Consider the following 24,601-nt stretch of genomic DNA (forward strand, 5'->3'; position numbering starts at 1 on the left):
TAATAATAATAATAATAATAATAATAATAATAATAATAATAATAATAATAATAATAATAATAATAATAATAATAATAATAATAATAATAATAAAAATAATAATAATAATAATAATAATAATAATAAATCAAAGGTAGTAATTCTAGGAGTTAATTGACATAAAGAATATCTTACAATTATAGCAAAATCACGACTTAGGAATCAAAGTAGAAGCTATGTAAACATGGCATTACAACCTGGCAATAAAATCACTTTTCCACCCAGTTCAATAATGGCAAGCCTTCAAATACTTCAAAATAGGAATGGCAACGGATCGGATTCGGGTCGGATGTGGCTAAATCCAAATCCGATCCGTTTAGTAAACGGACCCTGGACTTGGATCCGAATCCGAGTCCGAATCCGATGCGACTCGTAATTTTCGAATCCGAATCCGGTCCGTTTATTCGGACCTCCGAAATGGTCCGAATATTTTTTTTTATTTTTTGTAATGCCATATACCTATAATTGCTTGTATTGTCATACCAATTAAAGTATAAACATAACATATTTAAATTATAAACTAAGTTACATAACAAAATTTTGCTACAAAACAAGCAAATAATTGTCTCAAGTTATAGAGCATATGCTTATACTCTCGGATTCGGACTCGGATCGAACTCCGTCGGACTTTGCGTAGGGTCCAAGTCCGATCCACCTCCTATTCGGATTCGGATCTATTTTATCGGATTCGGATTCGGACTAATTTTAAACGGATTCGAATCGGATTTTTTTCCTTCGGATCGGATCGGATTCGAATCGAACTCGGATTAAATTGCCATCCCTACTTCAAAAGCTCTGAAAATCTTGCAACATTATATTTCCTCCATTTTTCTTTTATTGCACCATAAGGACTTTTTCCATTTGACCATCTTTTGTGATTTATCCATTAAGAAAAATATAGTCATGTGGTATCAAATTACATTTGTCACAAAATCTACTTTTCAAATATCAATTTTTTTTATAATTTTTACAAAAGTATAATTAAAGATATTAATAGCCAAAGTAATGTATTGACAAGCGTAAAATCCCTATGGTGCAATAAAAAAAGAATGGAGGAAGTATATAATAATGACTAATCCAACAAGAATCAGGATAAGTTAAGGTACCTACTCCTGAAAGCCATCCTAGGCTCATCACTAATTGATAATTAACAAAGCCTTAACCTTAAAATGGAGGACCAAAAATCAAACTGCCGTTCGAAAAGCTTAAAACCGACTCTTCTGGTGCTCTAACCCCAAGAAAATAAAAACACCAATAAATTTTTTTAAAAAAATTCAAAAACGACGAGGCAGCTGGTTATCTCTGATACAATTGCAACTGTGATGAGATCAAAAAACTGATTATCCATTTTCAGTAAACATGGTAAGCCCAATACAATTAACCTGAATCACATGGACCAGGCCAAAAGAAATAGGGTAGACAGAGTAGAGTTGTAGGTAAGCAAGAATCGCAACTACATATTATATACAAGCTTTTCAGTCAACTCACAATGCAAGATTCTAAATTTCTGCACAATCCAGCAAATTAAAAACCCCATGCTTTCCCCACGGCTGAGGTCATCTCAATCAAAGAACTTTTAAATGCCATTTGCCCACCACCTCACGCTGGTAAGTACATCTGCCAATACATTACAGGAATTATCTAACAGACAATGCATATTAGTCTGCTCTTAGCCTCAAAATCTCCTTTGCTGTTCTTTGTCGAAAATAAGGCATGTTTTCCTACAATAAGAAAATTTTTTAATCAAAAACCAGGAGTTCACATATTCATACCATATAAAAAATGCAAGGTTAGCCAATGTTGATGTCCAATAACATGGGCAGGTCAGATTTAGGCAAGTGCATTATATTTCACTGTCAAGACAACTAACAATTGAACATGATCCAGCACCAGTTAGGAATTTAAGAAACAAAATGCCATAGAACATGTAACAACAATCTATCAATCTTCAAACGAATTATTCTATCATACATCGATAAAATCTGGAAAACCATGAGGTAAAAATGTTATCTTCGAAGCTCATTGAGGAAAGAGCATGTGGCCTACAGTGATTCACAATGAGGGTAGTCACCATCCAGCACAACTCAGTAAATGTAAGTACACACTACTACTACTGAACTTCTAAAAATGAGATTGTGTGTGTGTGTGTGTGTGTGTGTGTGAGAGAGAGAGAGAGAGAGAGAGAGAGGAAGATACTGTATATAGTGGGTATATTAATAATTGTCAATAACAATATGCTAGTGTCGTTCTTCATGCCATTTTTAAAACCAACCTTGTACATGCGACTCTACTTTGTCAAATCCCTAGTTACCAATTCTAATTATAAGATTGGGCTACATAGCATTGTGTCTCATTAACCTCTCACTTGAGAACACAACTATCACCTAAAATTTGGGTAAATAATTACATTTGCTCAAATTTACAAAACAAGAGCTCAACCAAAGATGCTAGATGGATGACATTAAAAGAATTTTGTGTTGATCTTTCACAGTTTAATAGAATACAAACTTTTTTTTAATGGGAGATTCATCAACGAAATCGGCAACAAAAGCGTCGGAAGTCAAAAGAAGAGTAGGTGGCCAAAGATGGGGGATTTGAGGATGAATTGGAGAAGGGATGGGATTTGGGTTATCAATCAAGGAACGGGGGAAGCTAATTTGGCTAAGAGCTGCATGATTTGGGAGAGAAGATTAAGAATTTAAGGGAGAGATGAGAAGTGAGAGAGCCAGAAAGAGTCGACGCCATTATTGAAGCGTAGAGGGAGATGGGTTATTGAGCTAAAGGTGATACACTACAGAGGAGCAAATGAAGGAGGTATTAGTTGACGTGAAACAAGAACAAACAATTATCAGATGATGTAGTTTTTTGTTTTCAGTTTTGACAAGATATGTTTATAGTGGATCCCTCCCATATATTTTAGCAATAGGGTGTGTAGCAAAAAATTATCCGGGAGAAAAAAGATAAATGTGGATGAACTAAGCGATGAAAAATATCCACTACCTTTTATATACACCCAGGTGCACATAGAGGTAGGTGCACTCATATTATAATCTATTGAGCTTAATATCTCGGATTCATACTAGTTTCTACCTCACAATGAAAACACTCCTTTTCAATATGGAGAACAATGGGATTAGAGTCCTTAACCACAATTCTGTTGAGAAAAAGGAAACATTATATGCCAGTACAATAGACTAAACCAGTTGGCAATTATAATTGAGGTGGTATACATCTAGGCAGGCCTTTTTTCTTGCCAGAAGAACTCATGCACATATGCTCCATATAATTTGCTAGATCACAATTATAACAGAATACTTCTAGGAGGTTCAATAAGAATGATTGGTCAATTTATAAAAGGAGCAGAAGGAATTCCAATGTAGAATAATTGCAGTTAACCCAAGTTACATACCTGGGAAAAATGTAGACCCAAGCCTCTGCTATAAAAATCAGCATACTTGACCATAAACACACCACAATCAAACCTGTTCCAAAGCAGAACTTGATTTAAAACAATATTATTAACAATTAAAACTACAAACAAACAAAAACTTAAAACAAAAGCAACCCTACTCCTTAAAGGAAACAGAATGGGAGGAAAAATATGAAAATAAATAAATAAATAAATAAATAAATAAATAAAAGAGACCATCTACAAATTTTGGAAAAATAAACTACTACGTATATCCGTAGCAGGTAAAGGTAAAACTATTTTATTTCTCTTGGGTAAGTTTAAAAGAACATACGGGCATAGAGCTATAATTCATTCTTAAATAGTTGTCAATAAGAGTACAAGTCACAATACTCTTAACAAATTAAGAGAATTAATTTACTTGATACTAGTGTTTTCATCTTCACATTGGATTGATGTTATAGTTCATCCATGAGCCAAAGCAAGACAACTCGTATATGAACTATCTTCATCTTCAAACCCCAACAAGAGGCGAAGTCCGCAAAGGGTAACTGACGGTTGTATATGTGTCAGTATGTCGCCCTTTAGAGATCCCCAACATCCTCTTTGGCCTCAATTCAGATATATACCTTTAATATGAGATATTAACTTTATCTCAGCATGATTGGCATTCTTTGTTCTTGTATCATATAGATGGAGGACTACTTGGCCTCTTCACTATGAAATTAATTATCAATTAATAATTACAAAATCCTAATATTAGAGCTAAGTAGACTTAAACCCAAGATCATTAAACAGCTGGTTGTTAGCTTGTTTTAATTTGCTATGTAAAGCTTTTTTGAAGTTCAGGTAATAATGTTCATCCCCGAATCTCATAATGTTAAATTGTAAATCATATAACAGTAGTAACTATTGTTAGGAAAACAAAAGATTCTGATACACGATGTATATGGAAACAACGACTTGTTCTCATGGAATGCAGAAAACTAAATCTAATAATTTGATATAAGCTATTATCAAAATGTTAAGAAAGTTACTATTCTTCAATTTATTTAGCCCATGTGAATATAGTGTAAGTTACGATATTTTTACAACAAAAAAAAAATATGAAATTCTTCTTCATCTTGCTATATTAGTAAAATATTCTTGAAACTTTTGGCCACAACATAACCAATAATTTTGATCCAGCCATGTCATAATTACCTCATAACAAGGTATCAACTAAGTGTCCCTACCTGATCGTCAATTTAAATAATTGTAAATACCCTGTTAATATTCTAGTATACGACTTTTGTTGTGTCTTCAGGTGAAGAAAGATCACATGAAAAGGGGAGTACTTCTCAGATAAATACAGAATAGGTCAAGAACTTTCCTTTAGGGAGTGTTAAAAATGCTTTAAATTAAAGGGGTGTTTTTGGGTTAATTGTATTGGTGATGGGGTTAATTGTAGTGGTAATGTCAAACTTTTGATTGTACCACCATAATCATATTGAGAAAGTCCTTAACACAAGCTTGTAGTATAGGAGAAATGCTGAAATAGTTCCAACAAGGAGGCCCAAAAAAATGGACATATGTTCTCTCAAATAGCAGAAATCTAAAAAAAAAAAAAAAAAAGCATTGAGATGATTGGTAAAAGATGGCTAAAGTTCAACAAGTTCAGCCTAATCCAGACAACCAAAGATCATAATGGGGCTAAATAATCCCAGCTAACTAGCAATTAGATCTCTTCCTAAATGGCTAAAGTCTCTAAGTGAAACTCTTCTCCACCAGCCACATTGTACTTAGGTCTAATGCATCATCATATGTATGCTTATCAATTACATCAAATTAGTAATTTTGACACTTATCTTCCTTCAAACTCTTCCATCAATGAGTAGCTCATTACACTTTGGGACTCCAACCTTTCAAGAACTGAGTTTCTATGGGCTAACCTAAATTTTATTGGGCTATAACACTTACATGAAAGGTGCATGCCAGGAGCATCTACCAAACAAAAGAATTACTGATTCACTAAAGTTCATCTCAAAAGCTATTATTGATTTTGATCAACAGCCATCTACAATTCGAATCACCTAACCCCAATTATAAAACCACTTACATATAAACAAATTTGAAAAATCAATGAACTAATAATTCTAGAATCTTACATAACAAGATGCTAACATCCTTTAGACACCAGTACAATTTTCTCTTCACTAGCCATACCAAAATAATTCTTAAACTCTGTACTTCTCAATTTTATAATCAGCATCATAATTCACCTTAAACGAAGATCAAACATCAATTCCAAAGAAGAGAAGTAACTGAAGGTGGCAAGAAAGGAGAATTTGGTGCAAATTAAAAGGACACACATGAATTCCCACAAAAATAATACGCACATAAACACAGATAAAAATAAAAAATAACTATCATCCAAAGGCATATAAAAAAATAAAACTTGTCCTACTGAGAGAAGAATCCAGCAAAATAAAAAGTTAAAAAAATACCCATTCTCTTGTTCTGGAAGGTCTTCCACAAACTCTTGCTTCCATGAATGAAGATCAATCTCTTGCCCGGTTTTGTCCTTGACTTCATCCGCAAAATATCTAGCCTAGAAATAAGGGCAAGAAGAAATCTTTCAATCAACGCAGAATTCAGATGTAAATATCCTAGTTGATCAATGTGATTGGTCTACACACACAAAAACAAGGGAAACAAACCCAAAGAAAAGGTATCCAGCAGAGCTAATTGCTACATGCATTAAAATTGTGAGAAGAGAATAAAGTAGGGGACTAGGTCAAATATGATGCTTTTTCAAGCTAACCTCAATATCTAAGTTAAAAGCAAAATTGAAGATTTACCTAACCAAATGTGAAGAGTAAAACCAAGTGCAAAAAGTGTTTTGAAAACATTGACAATGATTTACATGAGTTGGACTCCAACTTTTAAACTTAATTTTACATTTAGTAAAAATCATATTATGGAAACTATGGCTGGATGTGAGAAAAGCTGAAATGTAAAACCCAAATTCAACTGGAAGATTTAGAGAATGCTCAAACATTAAAAGGTTAAGAATGCTGCTACTTAGTTTGTAGAAAGATTACAAAGGCAGGTAATCTTTACAGCAACAATATTAGGTCTTAATCCCAACGATGGGGACAAGTACAAGACTAGAGATTTATACTCAGCAAATCGAATTTTACTACACAGTACACATATAACACTCTCAAACCCAAGCCTGGGTAAAGGAAATGGGTTGTGTTAGCATATAACTCCCTCTCTAGTGCTAAGAGCCTGAGCCTTACAAAACCAATGACCCCCTTAGGCCCTTACATAATTTAATTTTTTTTTTTTTTTAAACAAAAGGTATTCATAATGACACACACCCACAACCTCTCACTAACAATGCAAAGTACTATCATCTGATCTATTTGGTTAATTTTATCACACTTGAAAGTTTTAAAAAACTTCCTAGACAATTAGTAGTAATGAAAGCTTACTTGCAATATTTTTCAATACATTCACATCTACAAATTATTACAATTTATTCCTCAATAAATCGCAATTCTATTAGGGTACAAATGCTAAACTCATATTACTATTATTTGAATGCAATGTCAGAGGCAGTAAGCCATTCAAATCCTGAAAATTCTGCTGATGTTAAGTGAGTTAAAAGAGGAAGCTATCTGCCATATCCAGCAAGTGACCTGGATAATGATTGGCTTGATAGTGTAACTTTTGGTTTCAAAGAGGCAGATAACCATGCGCAGGATTATAACACAATAAAACTCAAATAAAAAGGAATTCAGTGCCACCAGTAAAACATAAGTTGAGACCCCTTTCCTAGGATAACACTAGGAGCCAAAAAAAAAGGCATAGGAAGCTGGAAATATTAAAGTTCAGGATTTACTCTAAAGAGGCTTTTTCGATATTGATGTCTTGTAATTGATGTATTCTTTTATTTCTATTTCTAATAAACACATTTTGATAAGAAAATGTAATAAATTCATACAAGATAGATAGATCTCTTTGCAAGGAGTGACAACACATTAAAAATTCTGGACCCAATAAAGGCTAATAGCAATACATACCAATACTCTCAAAACATGAAGATCTCTTCCACCCAATGAGTCTAGATACTGAAATGTTTTATCCTTCTTATTAATGACTGCCAAACACCAATGCACTTCCTTGTGGATAGGAACAAATATCTGCCATGTTGGAACATTCAGCTTAATAAGCACACATATATGATGAAATCAAATAACCATTGATAAGACAAAAACCTACTTTGTCACACTCCAAGAGTCCATATCCAAGCTTCCTCTGTGAAGTCCATCTTCTGACAGCTTTATAGTCATAGCCATTTCTTCCACCAATCAGCTGCACTCATGAGGAATAATCAATATTATAATCATTTACCAGTAGATAAAGGGTAAATCATCAGAATAGAATAACCAATACTGGAAGACAAAGAGTCCATTTTTCAAAAGCACCAATATTACCCTAATCATCAAAGACTATTACAAGGCAGATGCCACCAATAACAGGCAGACATAACTGATAAGAGCGAAATTAAGTTTTATATACTTCCACCACAGACAATCACCACAAGCTCAGATTAGCAGCAATCACATCCATTTGCAAAATTCAAATTTTAAACACATTATACATACTGGTTATGTGCAAAATCCATTTGCAAAATTAAGATCCCTCAGTCATAGCCATTTCAGCCATAAGACCAGTGTTGCTCTATGCTGCAGAATGTGGGCTTCTAAGAAGGAGCACATTAAAAGGATTGAGGTTACGGAAATGCGAATGTAAGGTGGATGTGCGTAAACACTCAGAGATGGAATTAGAAATGAAGTTATTCGCAAGAAGGTAAGTGTGGCAGGCATTGCGGACAAACTATGGGAAAATCATTAGTGTTGGTTTGGGCATGTAAGACGGAGACCCGAGGGCACACCGCTACGGAGAGTGGAAGAGTGGGACCATGGAGGTGTTAAACGAGGGAGAGAAGATCGTCAATGACTTAGTTAGAAGGAGTTAGGAAGGATATGAAGTATATGGATTTGAATGAGGATAAGGCATTGGATCGTAAGGAATAGAGAATGAGGATCTTAGTCGATGATTACACGGAACAATCAAATTTGGTTCATGTAGCCAACCCCACCTATGGGATAAAGGCTTTAATTGATTGATTTTATGTGCAAAGAATCATTTCAGTGTCTTTCATTTGAATGAAAATGTACGCACAATCAATATCAAACATGAATGACCCATGAGATCTGATTTCCAACATCACATAACCACCACTATAAAATTGTTAGTCCTAGCAGGTCCATGGAACGAGTCTGGGCCATATCTGGTTACATAGTCTTAATATAAGGACATAATTATCAAAATTGTTTTATTAATATAATATGGAAAATTACAATTTACAATATTACGATATGAACTTAATATTGATATATGTTTAGACATAGACCCAACCTAGACACTAGCCAGTCATGAACTTTCCAAATCGAGCAGATGATCCTCCAAAATTTTTTTTGTTAGGCTGGTCTTTTCAAGGCTTTTCCAATCCTCTTATCTACTCCTCAATACATTGTTATACAAAGTAAGCCATCGACAAATATCCCATAATTTATACAAGCATATGTATAACCCTTAATTGTACATGTGTAATTCTGATAATCAAGGCTTTGTTCTCATATGCTTTACAAAAATAATTCTTAGTTTGATATGTACTAATAAAATTTAAAAAAGGGCTATCCATGTTCAATTCAAACTAAAACAAGGTCATGATACGTTTTTGATAGGTTCAAATCATTTCAACTGAAAGGAAATAAGCTTACGTCCCAAACAAAGTATAGTCCAATAGAAAGCATAAAATCAGCATACTTGGCCAGGGAAATCAATTACAAACCTTCTTATAGAAAAATGTATTGAAGAAATGACAATTCAAAAATTTCTTTGGCTCTCTTCTTTCCCTCTCTTTCAGCAGCTCAAGATACACATTGATGACCTGCAACCAGAGAAAAAGGGGAGAGATGTCAGTGACAAACATGCTAGTATCACTCGTACAAAGATGAAAAATTGGGAAAAGCAACTCACTTCATCATTCAACCATGCACCGGGTCTCAGGCACTGCAAATGCTCACCAGTGATCTGGATGTTGGAGTTGTCATGGGTGACCAAAATCTTTCTCCTGCAGCAGAAGCAAACAAAAATTTTATACAAGCAACACTAGTTACCATATGATCCATGTTTAATGCTTAAATACCGATTAGTATTTGAAAAGGCACGTGCAACATCTCTCTGTTCCTCTTCTGTCAGAGGCACAAAAGGCTCACGCAGCTTGTCCTGCAATTGCATAGTAAATAATATCAGTAACCTAAAACCCAGAAACAAACAAATAAAAATGTTAATCATGTACAGTATGATAATTAGACTTGTCACAGCCTCAAAGGCCAAAGCAATAGCAAGGAAAATCTACCTCTGCTGGTTTCTTCTGCTCCTTTGCTTTCTTGTCCCTTTGTTTCTGCGACGACCGTAAAGACTGCAACTTAGCCTCTTGTATTTTGATTTCAGAATCTCTAGTACTTTGCCTAGGAGAATAATTTCGGTCTACATTAATCAGCATTTGTTTATATGCCTCACGGCCAAGTGCTACAACTTTACCAGAACGTTCAGCTTTGATCAAATCTGGCACCACCGAGAGACCTTGAATAGCACCATTTCTCAATGCTTTCCCATCCGATTCCCGGGTCTGTGGCTTTAATTCATAACCCTTCACCACTCTACCGTCATCAGAAACAACTGATCTTACTTCATGGCCATCTTCTACAATCTCCACCTCCTCACACCCCTTCGAAATCACATTTTCCTTCTCAGGCTCAGCTTCCACATCAATAACCTTCTTATCCTTACCTAACTTAAAATAGCGCAAAACGTTAACGGCATTTTGTTTCTTCTGCTCAAAAATAGTCCTCAAAGCATTCCCCATCGATTCCTTCTCCCCGAGCCCACTACTCCTACGCTTTAATCCACTCGACAATACTCCAAATCTGTTCGACCTAACAGGAGCATGGACCTCCCTTTTCAGCTTCTCCGGTTCAGGATACCGACTTAACCACGAAACAGCACTGGGTGGTGGTGAAGTAATCACCTTCTTATGGCTTTGAATACTAATTCTACGTTTCTTCGATGTATGCAATTCAATGTGATTAAGATAATAATGATTATGATTCGACGAAACAATAGAAGGAGATTGATTACATAAACTAAAACATTCATCCACCCGCTTACGATTATTTGTTAGGGCACCCATTGGCTAAATCCTAACCCATCTACCCACAACAATTGCAGATAATAATAGCAATATATACCATCAAATTTGACAAATAATCAACGAAATTTGAGAAATATAAACCCTACTAAAGAGAAAACAGATTTCAATCGAACAAACCAGTAAAGAATTCAAACCAGAAAGCGGCGAAATTGATGTCGTAAAAACCCTAGAAATTGAAAAAAGAAATGGGAGCTAAATATGAAATCGAAATTCGGCAAATTAGCAATTGGCAAAGATGGAGAACGGGTGCAGAAGAGATGTGCGTAATTTTGGGTGTTAAAGAAAGAAATTGAAGATTAATGAATTTTGGGTTTTGAGAAATTCCCAATTTATTGAGTGACCGAAGGAGTTTACTACTAAAGCGGCAAAGTGGCAAAATGCAAAAAAGAAATAAAATAAATATATATATATGTTTATGCCAAATTTCGCTCAAGGGCGACCGGACGTACGACGGCTAGAGTATTTGAAAAGTAAAAAGTAACAGACAAGATGATTTGATGACGCAAAAAACCCAAACACGGAAAAACTGCGGGTGGGTGCAAGACCACCGATTCACTATGAACAACTGATGATTACAATGATTGAGAGAGCGTTAGAGTTTTGATTCTAGAGAGCAATGAGTAAGATGATCCCTCATTGATAAAATTACTAAGCTATTTATAACAGAGCTAATTAGGTTAACTAAGCTGGCCATAGAACCGTTGGAGCCGTCTAACGACCTCCTTAGAATCCGAAGGCTGTTACTAGACCTAGTCTCGGGCTTATCTCTTTGCTGGTGATAAATATCTAAAGGAGAATATCTTTGAATCTGGAGAATGAAACTGCTGAATGAATATCTATTGAAGACTTGGTCAATCCGTCTTTTGAGGAGAATCTGTTACGCTTACTGCTTGTCGTCCCTTTGGTCGTGCGACTTATCATGCGTCGAGGCGAGCCTGGAAATTACCCATAACAATTTGCCCCTAATTGTTGGATTGATCGTGGGCAGATCAAGGGAACAATTAACTTCCCACTAACCCACTACAATTTCGAAAAACTGTAATAACTTCTCTCACCTAATTATTGCATAAATAACCGTGCCTTTTTTTCCACTTCCACACTCTTCCTCCAATCTTCTTTTCTCTCTTCAAAAATCCCCAAACTTACTCACTTTGCTTGTTGATTCAAATTTCTCCGGCGGTTTAGCCTGCTCCGACTCTTGCTTTTCCAGGTAACTCTCATACTTTATACTTTCATTTTTCCTCGGTTTATAGTTTAGCGTATGACTAGGAAGTCGAATTTGGCTCGAAGAACGAGATTTTCACTTAGGGTTTTAGAGCGGGGCGAAAGTGAGATTGTTAATGACATGGCTGAAAACGATGATCCTCCTAGTGACCTTGGTGAGGGGGAAGTTCCAGCCTTTCTTGCTTTGGCCGGGTTACCTGAGTGTACCCTGGTTCAGATTCCTTCTGACGACGAAAGGCCAGAAGATTGCCCAGAGGGGCACATTGTGTTGTACGAGTACCCCTTCAAGTTCGGGTATTCCATCCAATTTGGTCATTTGGCAAAGTCGTTGATGGAGGTATTGGACATAAGCCCTGGGCAGGTGATACCTCAATTTTGGAGGGTTACTCACACATTGGAGAAGGTGACCAAAGATTGGGAGGACCCCTTTGACCTCTCAGATCTAGTCTATGCTTACAAACTGCACCTCTCCAAGAAAAACAGGGGTACCTTAGTGTTGAAGAGAGGACACTCTGCCCTTGTCGAGCAAGCGGGAGTGAACGATCGCGGTTGGAAGTCGCGTTACATGTTTGTTGACAGGGAATCTTTGGGCGTAGAAGCTAGTTGGATTCGTTGTGGTTGGCGCGACGGAGGTATTTTTATATCTCTTGTCGCCTAATTTTTCAATTTGTTTTGACGTGTGTTCTTATGGCTTGCTTTGTCGCAGATATCGTCGTTGCTGTAGTCTCTCCGGGAAAGAAGAGTTTAAGAAAGGTTGAGGCCGTGCTGAGCATTCCTGTTAAGCAACGATCTTTCGGTCGTTCTTCTAGTGCTGTGGGGGGTGTTGAAGCGGAAACAGATTCGCAAAAGATGGCCACAGGTATTGGCTTTTGTGTCGCTGCTTTTTACTACACCTCTTGGGTGTTTATAGGTTGTGTCTGGTGTTTGTTTTGTCTTAGAATCCCAATCTGGTAAGTCCAAGAAGATGTCCTATGCTGAGATGCTAGAACGTGCGTCGAAGAAGAGGAAGCAAGCTGCAGGGAATGCTGACGAAGTCCTGGACGTTCGTCCTATTTAGACGATGTCTAGCCCCCATACTAAGGAGATTCCGAAGGCACCCAAGGAGTCTGACTACGTGGTGCGCGTCCCTACTGATTTTCTTGCTGGCACGTCTATGTCTGCGTCAATTTGGCCTTCTGCAGAGAGATTGCTTTTCCCTAGCGCTGAGAGGCGTCTGGAGAAGATGTCCCCTGCCTAAATTGTTAGTGAGGCAGTGTCGCTTGAACGTAAGTCGTCCTTGTTCTGTTGCTTTCTCTATTTGACCTTGTCCCGTTTTGATGTTTTTTCTTTTCTTTTGTTCTTGTAGTCCCTGCAAGATTTGTTAGCCATTCGAGGACATTTTATTTCAAATGAGAAGGAGATGACTTCCCTTCGCTCTTTAGTTGGCACTATTAGTACTCAGAAGCGCACGGCGGAAGAAGAGGTGAAGAAGCTGAGGAAGCTCGTTGATGAGAAGGATAAGCAAATTGCCACCTTGGAGATAAGAGGGCAGTGTGTCTCTGAACTGGAGGGCTCGGTTCAACAGAAGGATAAGCAGGTTGCTACTTAGAAGCTGCATTGGTCGAGGTTCGCAAAGATGCTGTAAACTCCAAGTGTCTTGACCAATTGACGGCTCGTGCCAAACTATTGAAGTTTTTCCTGTCTGGCCAACTGACTATGGAGGCTGCTTAGGCTGAGTTGGACAAGTATCTGTCTTCTCTTGGGACTGAAGCTGACTTGGTTTCAGAGGATGACGCCCTTGGGGACGACGCAAAGTCTACTGCTGATTCTAAGGAGACGTTGGAAGGTGTTGCGTCTGGTGTCAAGACTCTCGAGGATACTTTTTCCGAGTCGGTTCTTGACGTTCCTACCAACGTCGCAGCTGAAGTCACTCCAGGAGGCGTTGCTGGGGATAATGCTGAAGAAGTCGCTGCTGAAGATGCCTGACTTCTGTTGTCTCTCCCTTTTGTTGAACTCTTGAACTTGCTTTCTCTTTGTTGAACTTGGTTTGTTTTACTGGTCGTCATGGGACGACCAGGTTTGTGTTTCTTGTTGTTTTTTGGACATCTTTTTTCATTTTGCTGCCTTTTGAACACTGTTTCTATCTTTACTAGCTGTCATGGGGCAGTTAGTCTTTTATTTCCTGCAAAGAAAACTTTTGACTTGTGTACGTATGTTGAAATGACTTTGCTTTTATTACTTTTTGCATGTCTTGCGTACATTTGATCCTTTGAAATAGATACAAGCTTTAAAAGTAGTTCTTTCAAAATGCACTTCTACATTAAGAAAAACGAAAAAAGAAATAGAGAATTTTTTCGCTAAGTTGTTTGATTGCTTGTATACTTGGGAGGTGCCCCCAATATCTGATGTCGCACGTCAGTTGGCCAAACTTGACGTCGTTGATGAGATATTATGCTGTCGTGGCTTTCTTGGGTCGTGACTAACTTTCTGTCGTGTCTCGCCCATTTACTAGGCTGTGACTGACTTTCTGTCGCGTCTTATCCTAGAGATGGCGTCTTGATGCCCTTGCGTTATTTCTGCAAAACATGCGTTAGGACTGGCCGTTGGTGTTTTTGCCAACGGCCCTCCGATGCCTAAGTCAGAAAACTTAAACGAATGAATTTAAGACTTAAGATCGGGCGTTTGAGTACCTTTGCCTTTACATAAAAGTGGTAAAGTTTGAGATGTGTTGCGTTCCAGCTTCGAGGAACGACTTTACCTTCTTGGGACATGAGTCTGTATGCCCCCTTACCTACGACATTGAGGATCTGGTATGGTCCTTCCCATGTCGGTCCTAGCTTTCCGTCTGCTGGGTCTTTGGTGTTTTGGAACACCTTTCTTAACACCCAATCTCCGATCCTGAATACCTTAGCTTTGACGTTCTTGTTGAAGCTTCATGCGACAATTTGTTGTTGTGCTGCCATCCTTAGGTAGGCTGCCTCTCTTAGTTCTTCTGATGTGTCAAGGTTGAATGACATCTCTATGTTGTTTTGATCACCTGTCATAAGACCATACCTTGCGGTTGGGATCCGTACCTCAGATGGCAAGACTGCTTCGCACCTATAGACAAGTGAGAATGGTGTTTTCCCTGTTAACGTCCTCGGGGTCGTCCTATTCGCCCAAAGGACTGACGTGAGTTATTCTGCCCACTTTCCCTTGGCCTCCTTGAGTCGTTTCTTCAGCGATTGAATGATCGTCTTATTGCTTGATTCAGCTTGGCCATTGGCTTGTGGGTATCGGGGTGTTGACGTGCAAAGCTTGATGTTCCACTTGTCGCAGAACCTTCTGGTCTTGTCACTTATGAATTGTGACCCGTTGTCACATACGATTTCTGAGGGGATGCCAAACCTGCAGATTATGTTATTCCATATAAATGAAATGACTTCTTTGTCACGTGCCTGAATGAATGAATCTGCCTCAATCCACTTTGAGAAGTAGTCCGTCAGTGCAAGCATGAATACTTTTTGTCCTGGGGCGACCGGTAGCTTCCCTACTATGTCCATCCCCCATTTCATGAAGGGCCATGGACACAACGTGGGATGGAGCATCTCAGGTGGTTTGTGTGTTAACCCTGTGAATCTTTGGCAGCTGTCGCACTTTGCTATGTATGTTTCGGCGTCTTTCTTCAAAGTTGGCCAAAAGTAGCCTACTAGCAGGACTTTGTTTGCTAGACTGCGACCTCCAGAATGGTTGCCGCACTCTCCGTCGTGTTGTTCCTGCAAGACTTCTTGTTGCTTGTCGCCGACGAGATATCTTTGCCAAAGACCTGTAGATGATATTTTGAACAATACATCATGCTTAATTGTATATCTAGAGGCTTTATACCTGAATTTTCTTGCTTCTAGTGGATCGTTTGGTAGAACATCGTCCTTCAGGTATTGGATGATTGGCGTCGTCTAATTTCCAATCATCCAATTTGGAGTTGTGTCTATCGCCATTACATTTGGTATCTGGGACGTGTCGACTGACGTCTTTTGAAGGTGGACCAGAGGGATGGTACTGAAAGGCGACTTTCTGAGCGCCGAACCTAGGTTGGCTAGGGCGTCAGCTTGGGTGTTCTTTTCTCTCGGGACTTGCTTGATTTTAAACGGGTTGAACTGTTTGGCTTTTCTCTTAGCGACCCCCAGGTAGGCCGTCATTTTTGAATCTTTGGCTGCAAATTCTCCGTTTAGTTAGCTGACGATCAACAATGAATCGTTGTAAACATTTAGGCCTGTTGCCTCCAGGTCTGATGTGACGGTCATGCCTGCAATTAGTGCTTCGTACTCTGCTTCGTTATTTGTTGCCTTGAAGTCGCAGCTGATGGATTGTACAATCATGTCCCCTTGTGGTGATTTTAGCACGATGCCTAACCCGGCGCCTCTCTGGTTTGACGAGCCATCGCAGAACATGGTCCAGATTGCTTCTTTTTGTGCACTGTTTATTTCTTCGAGTTCTTGGGCTGCTAGGGGTTCCAGTTCCGGGCTGAAATCTGCCACAAAATCTGCAAGGGCTTGGGACTTTATGGCCGTTCTTGGCTGGTACTTGATGTCGTACCCACTAAGAGCGACGCTCCACTTGCCTAACCTTCCAGTCAAATCCGGGCTACGCAATACAGACTTAAGAGGAAAATTAGTGCGTACCACCACTGGGTGGGTTTCAAAATAGTGCCGCAACTTTTTAACAGCAGTTATTAAAGCAAGTACTAATTTTTCAAGGGCGGAATACTTGGTCTCTGCGTCGAGCAGAGACTTATTGACGTAATATACGGGCAATTGTTGATTGTCGTCCTCCCTGCTAAGACTGCGCTAACAGACGTGGTACTGACTGCTAAGTATAACTACAGCGTCTCGTGCTCTTTTGGCTTGGACAGTAGAGGTGGTGATGCCATGTACTTCTTGAGGTCTTGTAGGGCTTCCTCATGCTTTTCCGTCCATATAAATTCCTTGTTTTCCACAAGACGTCATAGAAGGGGCGACACTTGTCAGATGATTTGCTTATGAACCGGTTGAGCGCCGCGACGCGTCCTGCCAGCTTTTGTACCTCCTTGACGTTCCTAGGGGACTGGATGTTGATAATGGCTTTGATCTGGTCGGGACTTGCTTCAATCCCTCTTTGAGTCACGATGTACCCTAAGAATTTTCCTACAGACACTCCAAAAGAACATTTAGTGGGATTCAGTTTCATACCATATTGTCTTAGGACGTCGAATGATTGCTTGAGGTAACCGATATGATCTTCTGCTCTTTTGGATTTGACCAGCATGTCGTCGATATACACTTCCATTGTGTCCCCTAGTTGTTCTTTGAACATCTTGTTGACGAGCCTTTGGTACGTCGCTCCTGCGTTCTTCAGTCCAAACGGCATGACTTTGTAACAATAGATTCCCTTGTCCGTCATGAAGGCTGTCTTCTCTTGGTCGTCAGGATGCATTAGTATTTGGTTGTACTCTGAATATGCATCCATGAATGTGAGCAGCTCATGACCGGCGGCTGCGTCGACCATTGCGTCAATGTGTGGCAGAGGAAATGGATCCTTGGGACATGCTTTGTTCAAGTCAGTGAAGTCTATGCAGACTCTCCACTTCCCGTTCTTCTTGCTGACTACCACGACGTTTTCTAACCAGTCTTTGTTAGCTTTAAGAAATTCAATAAGTTCAGTCCTTATACCTGGGTCGAGCGGCGCCCCAATCCGGACGGTCTGCTCTGGTTTACTGGGGGTCAAGCGCCACTTCATTGATTGCTTGCTCGTCGGGCTCTTCTGACGCTGGCCCTTGCTATAATTGCTACACCGTCCTTTTAAATGGCTTCAATTTAGAGCTGTAGCACTTTCTGGCTTCCTGCCTTTCTCCCTTGATAACTTGCACACCCCATCTGGTTGGAAATTTTATCACTTGATGGTATGTTGACGGGACGGCTTTCATTCTATGGATCCAAGGGCGACCGATGATGGCATTGTAGGCTGACGGGTAATCTACAACGTTGAAATGCGTTGAAAGGTTGACGCCCCCAGCAAAGGTTGGCAGCATTATCTCTCCGCTTGTATTGAGAGCCTCTCCTCTGAAACCTACGAGGACTGTTGACTTTCTGATGACATCTCTGGTGTCGATCCCCATGTCTTCCAAGGTGATTTTGAAAAGGACATTGGCTGAGCTTCCTCCGCCGACTAGCACTCTTTTCAGCAGGCAATTGCCGATGGTCAAGGATATCACTAGGGAGTCATGATGCTCTTCTCGATAATCTCCCAAGTCGCAGTCGTTGAAGGCGAGGACCATTGCTTCTAGGGCTTTGTCTTGGTTCAATCTTGCGTCCATGGGGACGGCTTCTTCGGGATTACCTGTTCTTGCTACTTTTCTTGCTGCAGAATAGGTTATTCCACAAATATCAGATCCACTAGTAATAACATTGACTACCTTAGTGACCGTTGGTCCTTTTAATGGCTGTTGAGACTCGTTTTGCTGCTGGGGCGACACCTCTTTATTGCTTGACTTGCCTTTTCCCAACAGTTCTTTGAGATGACCTTTCTTCAGGAGGAAGGTTACTTCCTTTCTCAGGGTGTTGCAATCCTCGGTACGATGGCCATGATCAGCATGATAGTCGCACCACTTAGATTTGTCCTTGCTTTCTTCTGGCCAGTCACTCTTCCTTGGCCATCGAACGACATTTCTTAGAGAGTGCAGTGCATTCACCACGCCCCCGATGTCGACGCAGAATCCATATTCAACAATGTCGGGATATGCGTCGGCATCTTGCTTCTAGGACCTGTCGACAGAACCTTGGGCAACGTTAGTTTTAACATTATTCACTGCGTTTACCTGACCGGGCCTGTCATAGGGCCTGCGACGCCAGTTTTTCTTGTCGTTGGGCCTCCTAGAGACTTTGTCGTTTCTAGGGAATGGCGACGGCTGGATGCCTTTTCGGATGGCGAGGTCGTCCTCCAACAGCATCTGTGCTAGGGCGCGGGTTCTGACTTCCTCAAAAGTCGTGCATGGATATTTGGTCAGCTCTTTGTAGAGTTCTGAGTCGTCCGTCAGTCCTCTCTTGAAAGCTTCGATGGCTGTACGGACGTCGTATCCTTTGATGCCGATCATTTCCTTGTTGAACCTGCTAAAGTAAGACTTGATAGATTCACCATTTGTTTGCATGATGCGGTAGAGGTCGCTGGTCTGCTTTTCAACTTTGCAAATGTTATTGAACTTACTATAGAACCTGTTACACAAAGTTTGAAAGTTAGCAATAGAACCACGTTTGATATCACACATCCATTCAAGTGCAGGCCCTGTAAGGGTAGCTCCGAAAGATTTGCATAGGACTGGCTCGAGCAGGTTGCGAGGGATGGAGTACTGCCACATCCGCTGCTTGTAATGATTGACATGCTCCAGCGGGCAGGTGCTTTCGTCATAGAGCGACGCTGGAGGAGGGATGTTGAGTCTTCTGGGGACGTCTGCCATTGCAATTTCTTCTACGAATGGTGACGCGTAAAAATCGTCTGCTTCCTTAGTAATTGTCGGGACGGGCGCTCCTGGCAGCCTCTTCAATAGGCGAAGCAACTTAGCGTTCTGAGCCTCGATCTTGCTCAACCTCTGGGCCGTAGGATCTGGCTCGTCCTCCACTTCTTGGTCGTCTAATTGCTCTTCTTCCTCGTCATCTCCGTCTTCCCCTTTAGTATCCAGGTCCATCATGGTGGGGATGTCGTCAGTAGGGCGACGACGATGGGGGATGTGGCTGCGGACAGAGTCCAACTCTTTCCTGAGCGTCTCTGCGGTCTTCTGACTTTCTTCAGTGATCCGGGCGTTCTCCGCCTTTTACTGCTTGAGCTCCTCTTGCGTCTTTCGAATCTGCTCCATGAGTTGCTCAATTGTCAGGTTTTCTTTGGATGACACCATGGCGGCGGGGTGCTCTATTAAAAGAGAAGATTGTTTTTGGGGTTTTTCGATGGATTATCTAGTCGTCGGCCCCACGGTGGGCGCCAAATTGTTTATGCCAAATTTCGCTCAAGGGCGACCTAAGGCTAGGACGTACGACGTCTAGAGTATTTGAAAAGTAAAAAGTAACAGACAAGATGATTTGATGACGCAGAATACCCAAACACGGGAAAAACTGTGGGTGGGTGCAAGACCACCGATTCACTATGAAAAAATTGATGATTACAATGATTGTGAGTGCGTTAGAGTTTTGATTCTAGAGAGCAGTGAGTAAGATGATCCCTCATTGATAAAATTACTAAGCTATTTATAACAGAGCTAATTAGGTTAACTAAGCTGGCCATAGAACCGTTGGAGCCGTCTAACGACCTCCTTAGAATCAGGAGGCTGTTACTAGACCTAGTCTCGGGCTTGTCTCTTTGCTGGTGATAAATATCTAAAGGAGAATATCTTTGAATCTGGAGAATGAAACTGCTGAATGAATATCTATTGAAGACTTGGTCAATCCGTCTTTTGAGGAGAATCCGTTACGCTTACTGCTTGTCGTCCCTTTGGTCGTGTGACTTGTCATGCGTCGAGGCGAGCCTGGAAATTAACGATAGCAATATATATATCAATTAACGAGCCTGGAAATTAACGATAGCAATATATATTATATAGGAAAAATCAATGTATCAATATCAATCAATGTATCAATCTATTCTAATCTAATATATATATTTGAAGGGAAGTTTTTCCCGAAGTTTTTAGAGAGCCACATAGGATTTAATTTTCTTAGCGCCATGTAGGATTATAAATTTAAGTGGTAGCCAATTAAATAAGAGATTATTAATTTCTTTTACAATTAAATAATTCAAATGTCACGTAAGCAAAATTGGCGAATAAGATTTTAAAGTTTAAATTAATTAAATACAAAATATTATCTTTTGAGATTAATTAAAAAAATATATTTTTCATATTTATGTGATTAAAATTGTTATTATATTAATTTTAAAATATTAGATAAAATCCCTAATCTTAAAAGATAATATTTTGTATTTAACTAATTAAACTTTAAAATCTCATTCGCCAATTTTGCTTACGTGGCATTTGAATTATTTAATTGTAAAAGAAATTAATAATCTCTTATTTAATTGGCTACCACTTAAATTTATAATCCTACATGGCGCGCTAAGAAAATTAAATCCTATGTGGCTCTCTAAAAACTGCGGGAAAAACTCTCCTTTAAATATATATATATATATTAGATTTTTTTTTAAAATAAAATACTAACAAATCGTGCATCGCACGAGCTTAATCTAGTCATATATATTATTAAAACTCATGGCAAGACATATTATTTTGCCATGTGTCACCAATTTTGCCATTTGACATTTGATGTATCGCCAAATTGTATAAGACCATTAATAATTGAAAAACTTCATGCATTAACCTCCATGTATTAATGTTTAATTTAATTGATAACCTCTTCATATGCATAACACCCTATATAAATTTCCCTTCGAATGTAACTCCAATCCTTAATAATTACACAATAATAAAGTTTGTAAGATATTTAACATTACTCCATTTTTATTTTGTGCATTAATTCATAAAATTATAGTTATAGAGTAAAAGATTTTTGTGCATTATGGAGTATTATATATTTTGACATCAAATTTGTGACATCAAATTTATAGAGATTTTATTTTAATACATTAAAAAAAGTTTTTTTAAAAGTCAAACCGGTATTTTTATAATGAAACCAGCTCATACAAATAACACACTGCTTAAGCTATCATATTGGAAAAAAAAAACGCCACTTAAGCTCTCACTGACAAACAAACTTCGATCAAAGTAATATATTTATAATGACCCGGGGCATCGCCCGGGCCAATAACTAGTTACTTCTAATAATTCAATCTTTGCCTCGTCAAAAATACACCAATCTTTTGATTATTCCACATTAAACCAACCTTTACCCCCCATATTCCCATATTGCACAAGGTTGACAGGCAACCGGCTACGAAAGTTAACCATATGTTGAAGACCTTTAGATGGTTCATTTCCCTCCCAAAATTAATCTCCTTCCTAAATTCTCAGCTACTCGTGTCTCCATCACCATTAATGTCTGAGCTTGCCGACCTCACTCTCCATCAAAATTTACTGCACTCCCCCTTATTTACTAAGTTGCGTAGGCCTTTCTCCTCCATTTTCTACACTCAATTGCTTCACCTAAATTTGTACTTGGTGAAATCAGCGAGGACTTTTCACAGCGAGGAGTGATGGTCCTACAATCCAAGGTGTATGCTTGGAGGTATGTGCCCTCAAACCCGAAAATTCTGCTCTTTTTTTGTAAATTTCATGGGTGCTGGTCAAATTGTCTATTTTGGCGTGTAATTGCATTGAATTTGCAGATATTTGGGGTTAAGTTGTGAAATTGAAGTGTGAATGTGTATTATTTGTTTGTTTTGGTTAGTGTTTGTTGTAATGTCTACATATAATTGTCGAGATGTTGAAATATAATTTTGTCTGTTTTTTGTACGATAATTTGCTGAAATTTGCTTGCTTTATTGTTGAAAATGGGTAGATGGAAGACCCTTTTTCTGCTATAACTTTGAAATACTGGTTTGGTGGGTCTTTTAAGACTGTTGCAAATAGGGAGTTGGTTTATGTGGGTGGGAAATGAAAGACCTTTAGCATTGACCCTGACCTTTTGTGTTGGTGGTGGTTAACGGATTTTGTAAAGAAGTGTGATGGTATTGAAAACATAGAGTTTATGTATTACTTAGTGTCTGGTCTAATTTTGGTGATTGGTTTAAGGAAGGTTTATCCTAATCATGAAGTGTTGGAGTTGCAAAAAATAGCTAAGCAATATAGGTGTATGAAGTGTATGTGTTTGGTGGTGTTTAAATGCCAAACTTATATCCCTCTGCTCAAGTGCTCAACCAGTCCAACAAACACATTTTCAACCTTTGGAAAGTGAAGTTCCAAAGAAACTTCAATTAAGAAGGGGCCCACCCAATAATTCATTGAAAATACATGCATCCATGATATTTTATCCACAGCCACACAACAACAAACAATCCATCCTAGCCCTAAAAGGAAACCAAAACAGAATAAAAAAAAATCCATAAAAGTACCCACTTCACCTAAAGATCCATCCTCCCAACCCCTTGTACCTTTCACTTCCCTTATCTCTGAAATAACCCTAACCCTAAATCTAGTCCAAACAAATCCACAAAACCAGGCTGAACATGATGATATATATGGCTGGATAACAAGCCCGATAGTCCATTAGACTGGAATACACTGTTGAACTACAGTGAAAGTGGTGGGGAGCCAGATCCACTATATAACCCTTAAATTCATAAGGGGAAAGGGATTCTTGTGGAGGGTGATGATGAGGATGACTTTGATTAGTCTGATAGGAGCTCAGATGCAGATGATGAAATAAAAGGAGGTGAATATGATGATGAGGATGTAAAAGAACAGTGGAATGAGGTGTTACATGTGTTAGTGCTATTTGTGTAAATTTGAGAAGGAGAAAACAATAATGAAAACATATAAAACTACTCATAATAATATTGCATAATTAACATAACAAAGTACAAAGCATTCTACGACTTAAATAAGCTAACCTTAACCATAACTAATCCCTACTATTAAGCTCCACTAACTAACATGATTCTCAAAGTGGAGAAACAAACTCCACGTACCACTACTACTAACACTGACTAAATAATAACCATTATTATTGACTCCAAACATTAAGCAACTAGTGGTAACTAACTAACTAAAAGATAGGAAAGCATAACATTCCTAATAATTTGAAGCAATACACCAACAAAATGAAGATGATTATGATGGGTATGTATCAGATGTAGAGGATGATGAGTTTCATACTACAAAAGAGAGGGTGAAGAGCTGTACAGCCTGGCTGATGCAGATAGTAGAATAACTGCAACATGCCACGTGGGCTAATCATGTCGTGACACGTGTCATACTCTGATTGGCCCAAATTGGACCAATCTTTACTTGACACGTGTCACTCCTAGAACTTGGGAGAAAAAGGCGGCCCTCATGGGCACAAATCCCGAGAAAGCCGTAATTCGGCGCAGCCTAGCAGGATTAGGTCATAATGACCTAATCAAGGGCACATTTCCCGACGACCCTATAAATAGGGATATTTCCCCCATTTTGGGGACACCTACAATTTATTACAACATACCCTACATTCTCTCACATCAGAGAAACACCTGATCTCTGAATCTGAGAAGATCCTCTTTGCTTTCCGCACCTTTTGTCATACTCTCGTTCAAGTACTAACTTGACCGTCGGAGGCAGAGCTCCAACCACCCGGAGTCTCCGTTGTTTTGCAGGTACAGGCCGTGTGAAACTAGTCTTCGATCAGTAACTCTCCCGAGGGACAAATACACCCTAAACATTTGGCGCTGTCTGTGGGAAGAGTACCTTAAAGATGGTTCAAGAATCTGTACCACCTCCTGACCCCAATAGTCATCACCTAGAGGTCTTTACACACCAGGAGGATGATGACCTTCAGGTTGAAAAATATGTGGCCAAAGATGGGTCACTCATTACTAGACGCCTCCGCCCCAGGGATAACCTGGGACGAGGTGAAAGCCAGGCGGGTCCTAGCAGGCCCCCTGGGTAGTCGGAGGAGGAAACCCAGTTG

The 24,601-nt window shown here is 39.2% G+C and overlaps 2 protein-coding genes across 2 annotated transcripts; both read right to left on the bottom strand.

Annotated features, from left to right (window-relative positions):
* Positions 1-1,362: 1,362 nt before the first annotated feature.
* Positions 1,363-11,156, bottom strand: LOC145632073 (ubiquitin-like-specific protease ESD4). Its single transcript, XM_081684346.1, has 9 exons — positions 9,927-11,156; positions 9,714-9,793; positions 9,545-9,638; positions 9,357-9,455; positions 7,718-7,810; positions 7,519-7,638; positions 5,935-6,038; positions 3,449-3,521; positions 1,363-1,760 (listed from the first exon to the last, which is right to left on the bottom strand). Exons 1-9 carry the CDS (start codon positions 10,758-10,760, stop codon positions 1,698-1,700), a joined length of 1,560 nt encoding a protein of 519 aa, XP_081540472.1. The 5' UTR covers positions 10,761-11,156; the 3' UTR covers positions 1,363-1,697.
* A 6,631-nt stretch (positions 11,157-17,787) lies between these two features.
* LOC145632834 (uncharacterized) lies at positions 17,788-19,680 on the bottom strand. The gene is made up of 2 exons (XM_081685166.1): positions 18,764-19,680; positions 17,788-18,646 (listed from the first exon to the last, which is right to left on the bottom strand). The coding sequence occupies exons 1-2, from the start codon at positions 19,678-19,680 to the stop codon at positions 17,788-17,790; spliced, it is 1,776 nt and encodes a 591-aa protein (XP_081541292.1).
* Positions 19,681-24,601: the final 4,921 nt, after the last annotated feature.

Source organism: Chenopodium album, chromosome 5 (assembly GCF_948465745.1).
Source record: "Chenopodium album chromosome 5, dcCheAlbu1.1, whole genome shotgun sequence".
Lineage (NCBI taxonomy): Eukaryota > Viridiplantae > Streptophyta > Magnoliopsida > Caryophyllales > Amaranthaceae > Chenopodium > Chenopodium album.

Bases quoted from the DNA above. Each gene is read 5' to 3' on its own strand.
- LOC145632073 (XM_081684346.1), bottom strand. From the start codon at position 10,760: ATGGGTGCCCTAACAAATAATCGTAAGCGGGTGGATGAATGTTTTAGT. The intron at 9,794-9,926 runs GTAGATTTTCCT...ATGCAATTGCAG, and splicing joins AGCAGAAGAAACCAGCAGAG to GACAAGCTGCGTGAGCCTTT. The intron at 3,522-5,934 runs GTATTTTTTTAA...GCTTTGGAACAG, and splicing joins CTTCCAGAACAAGAGAATGG to GTTTGATTGTGGTGTGTTTA.
- LOC145632834 (XM_081685166.1), bottom strand. From the start codon at position 19,680: ATGGACCTGGATACTAAAGGGGAAGACGGAGATGACGAGGAAGAAGAG. The intron at 18,647-18,763 runs GTCCTAGAAGCA...TCGATGGCCAAG, and splicing joins GCCCAAGGTTCTGTCGACAG to GAAGAGTGACTGGCCAGAAG.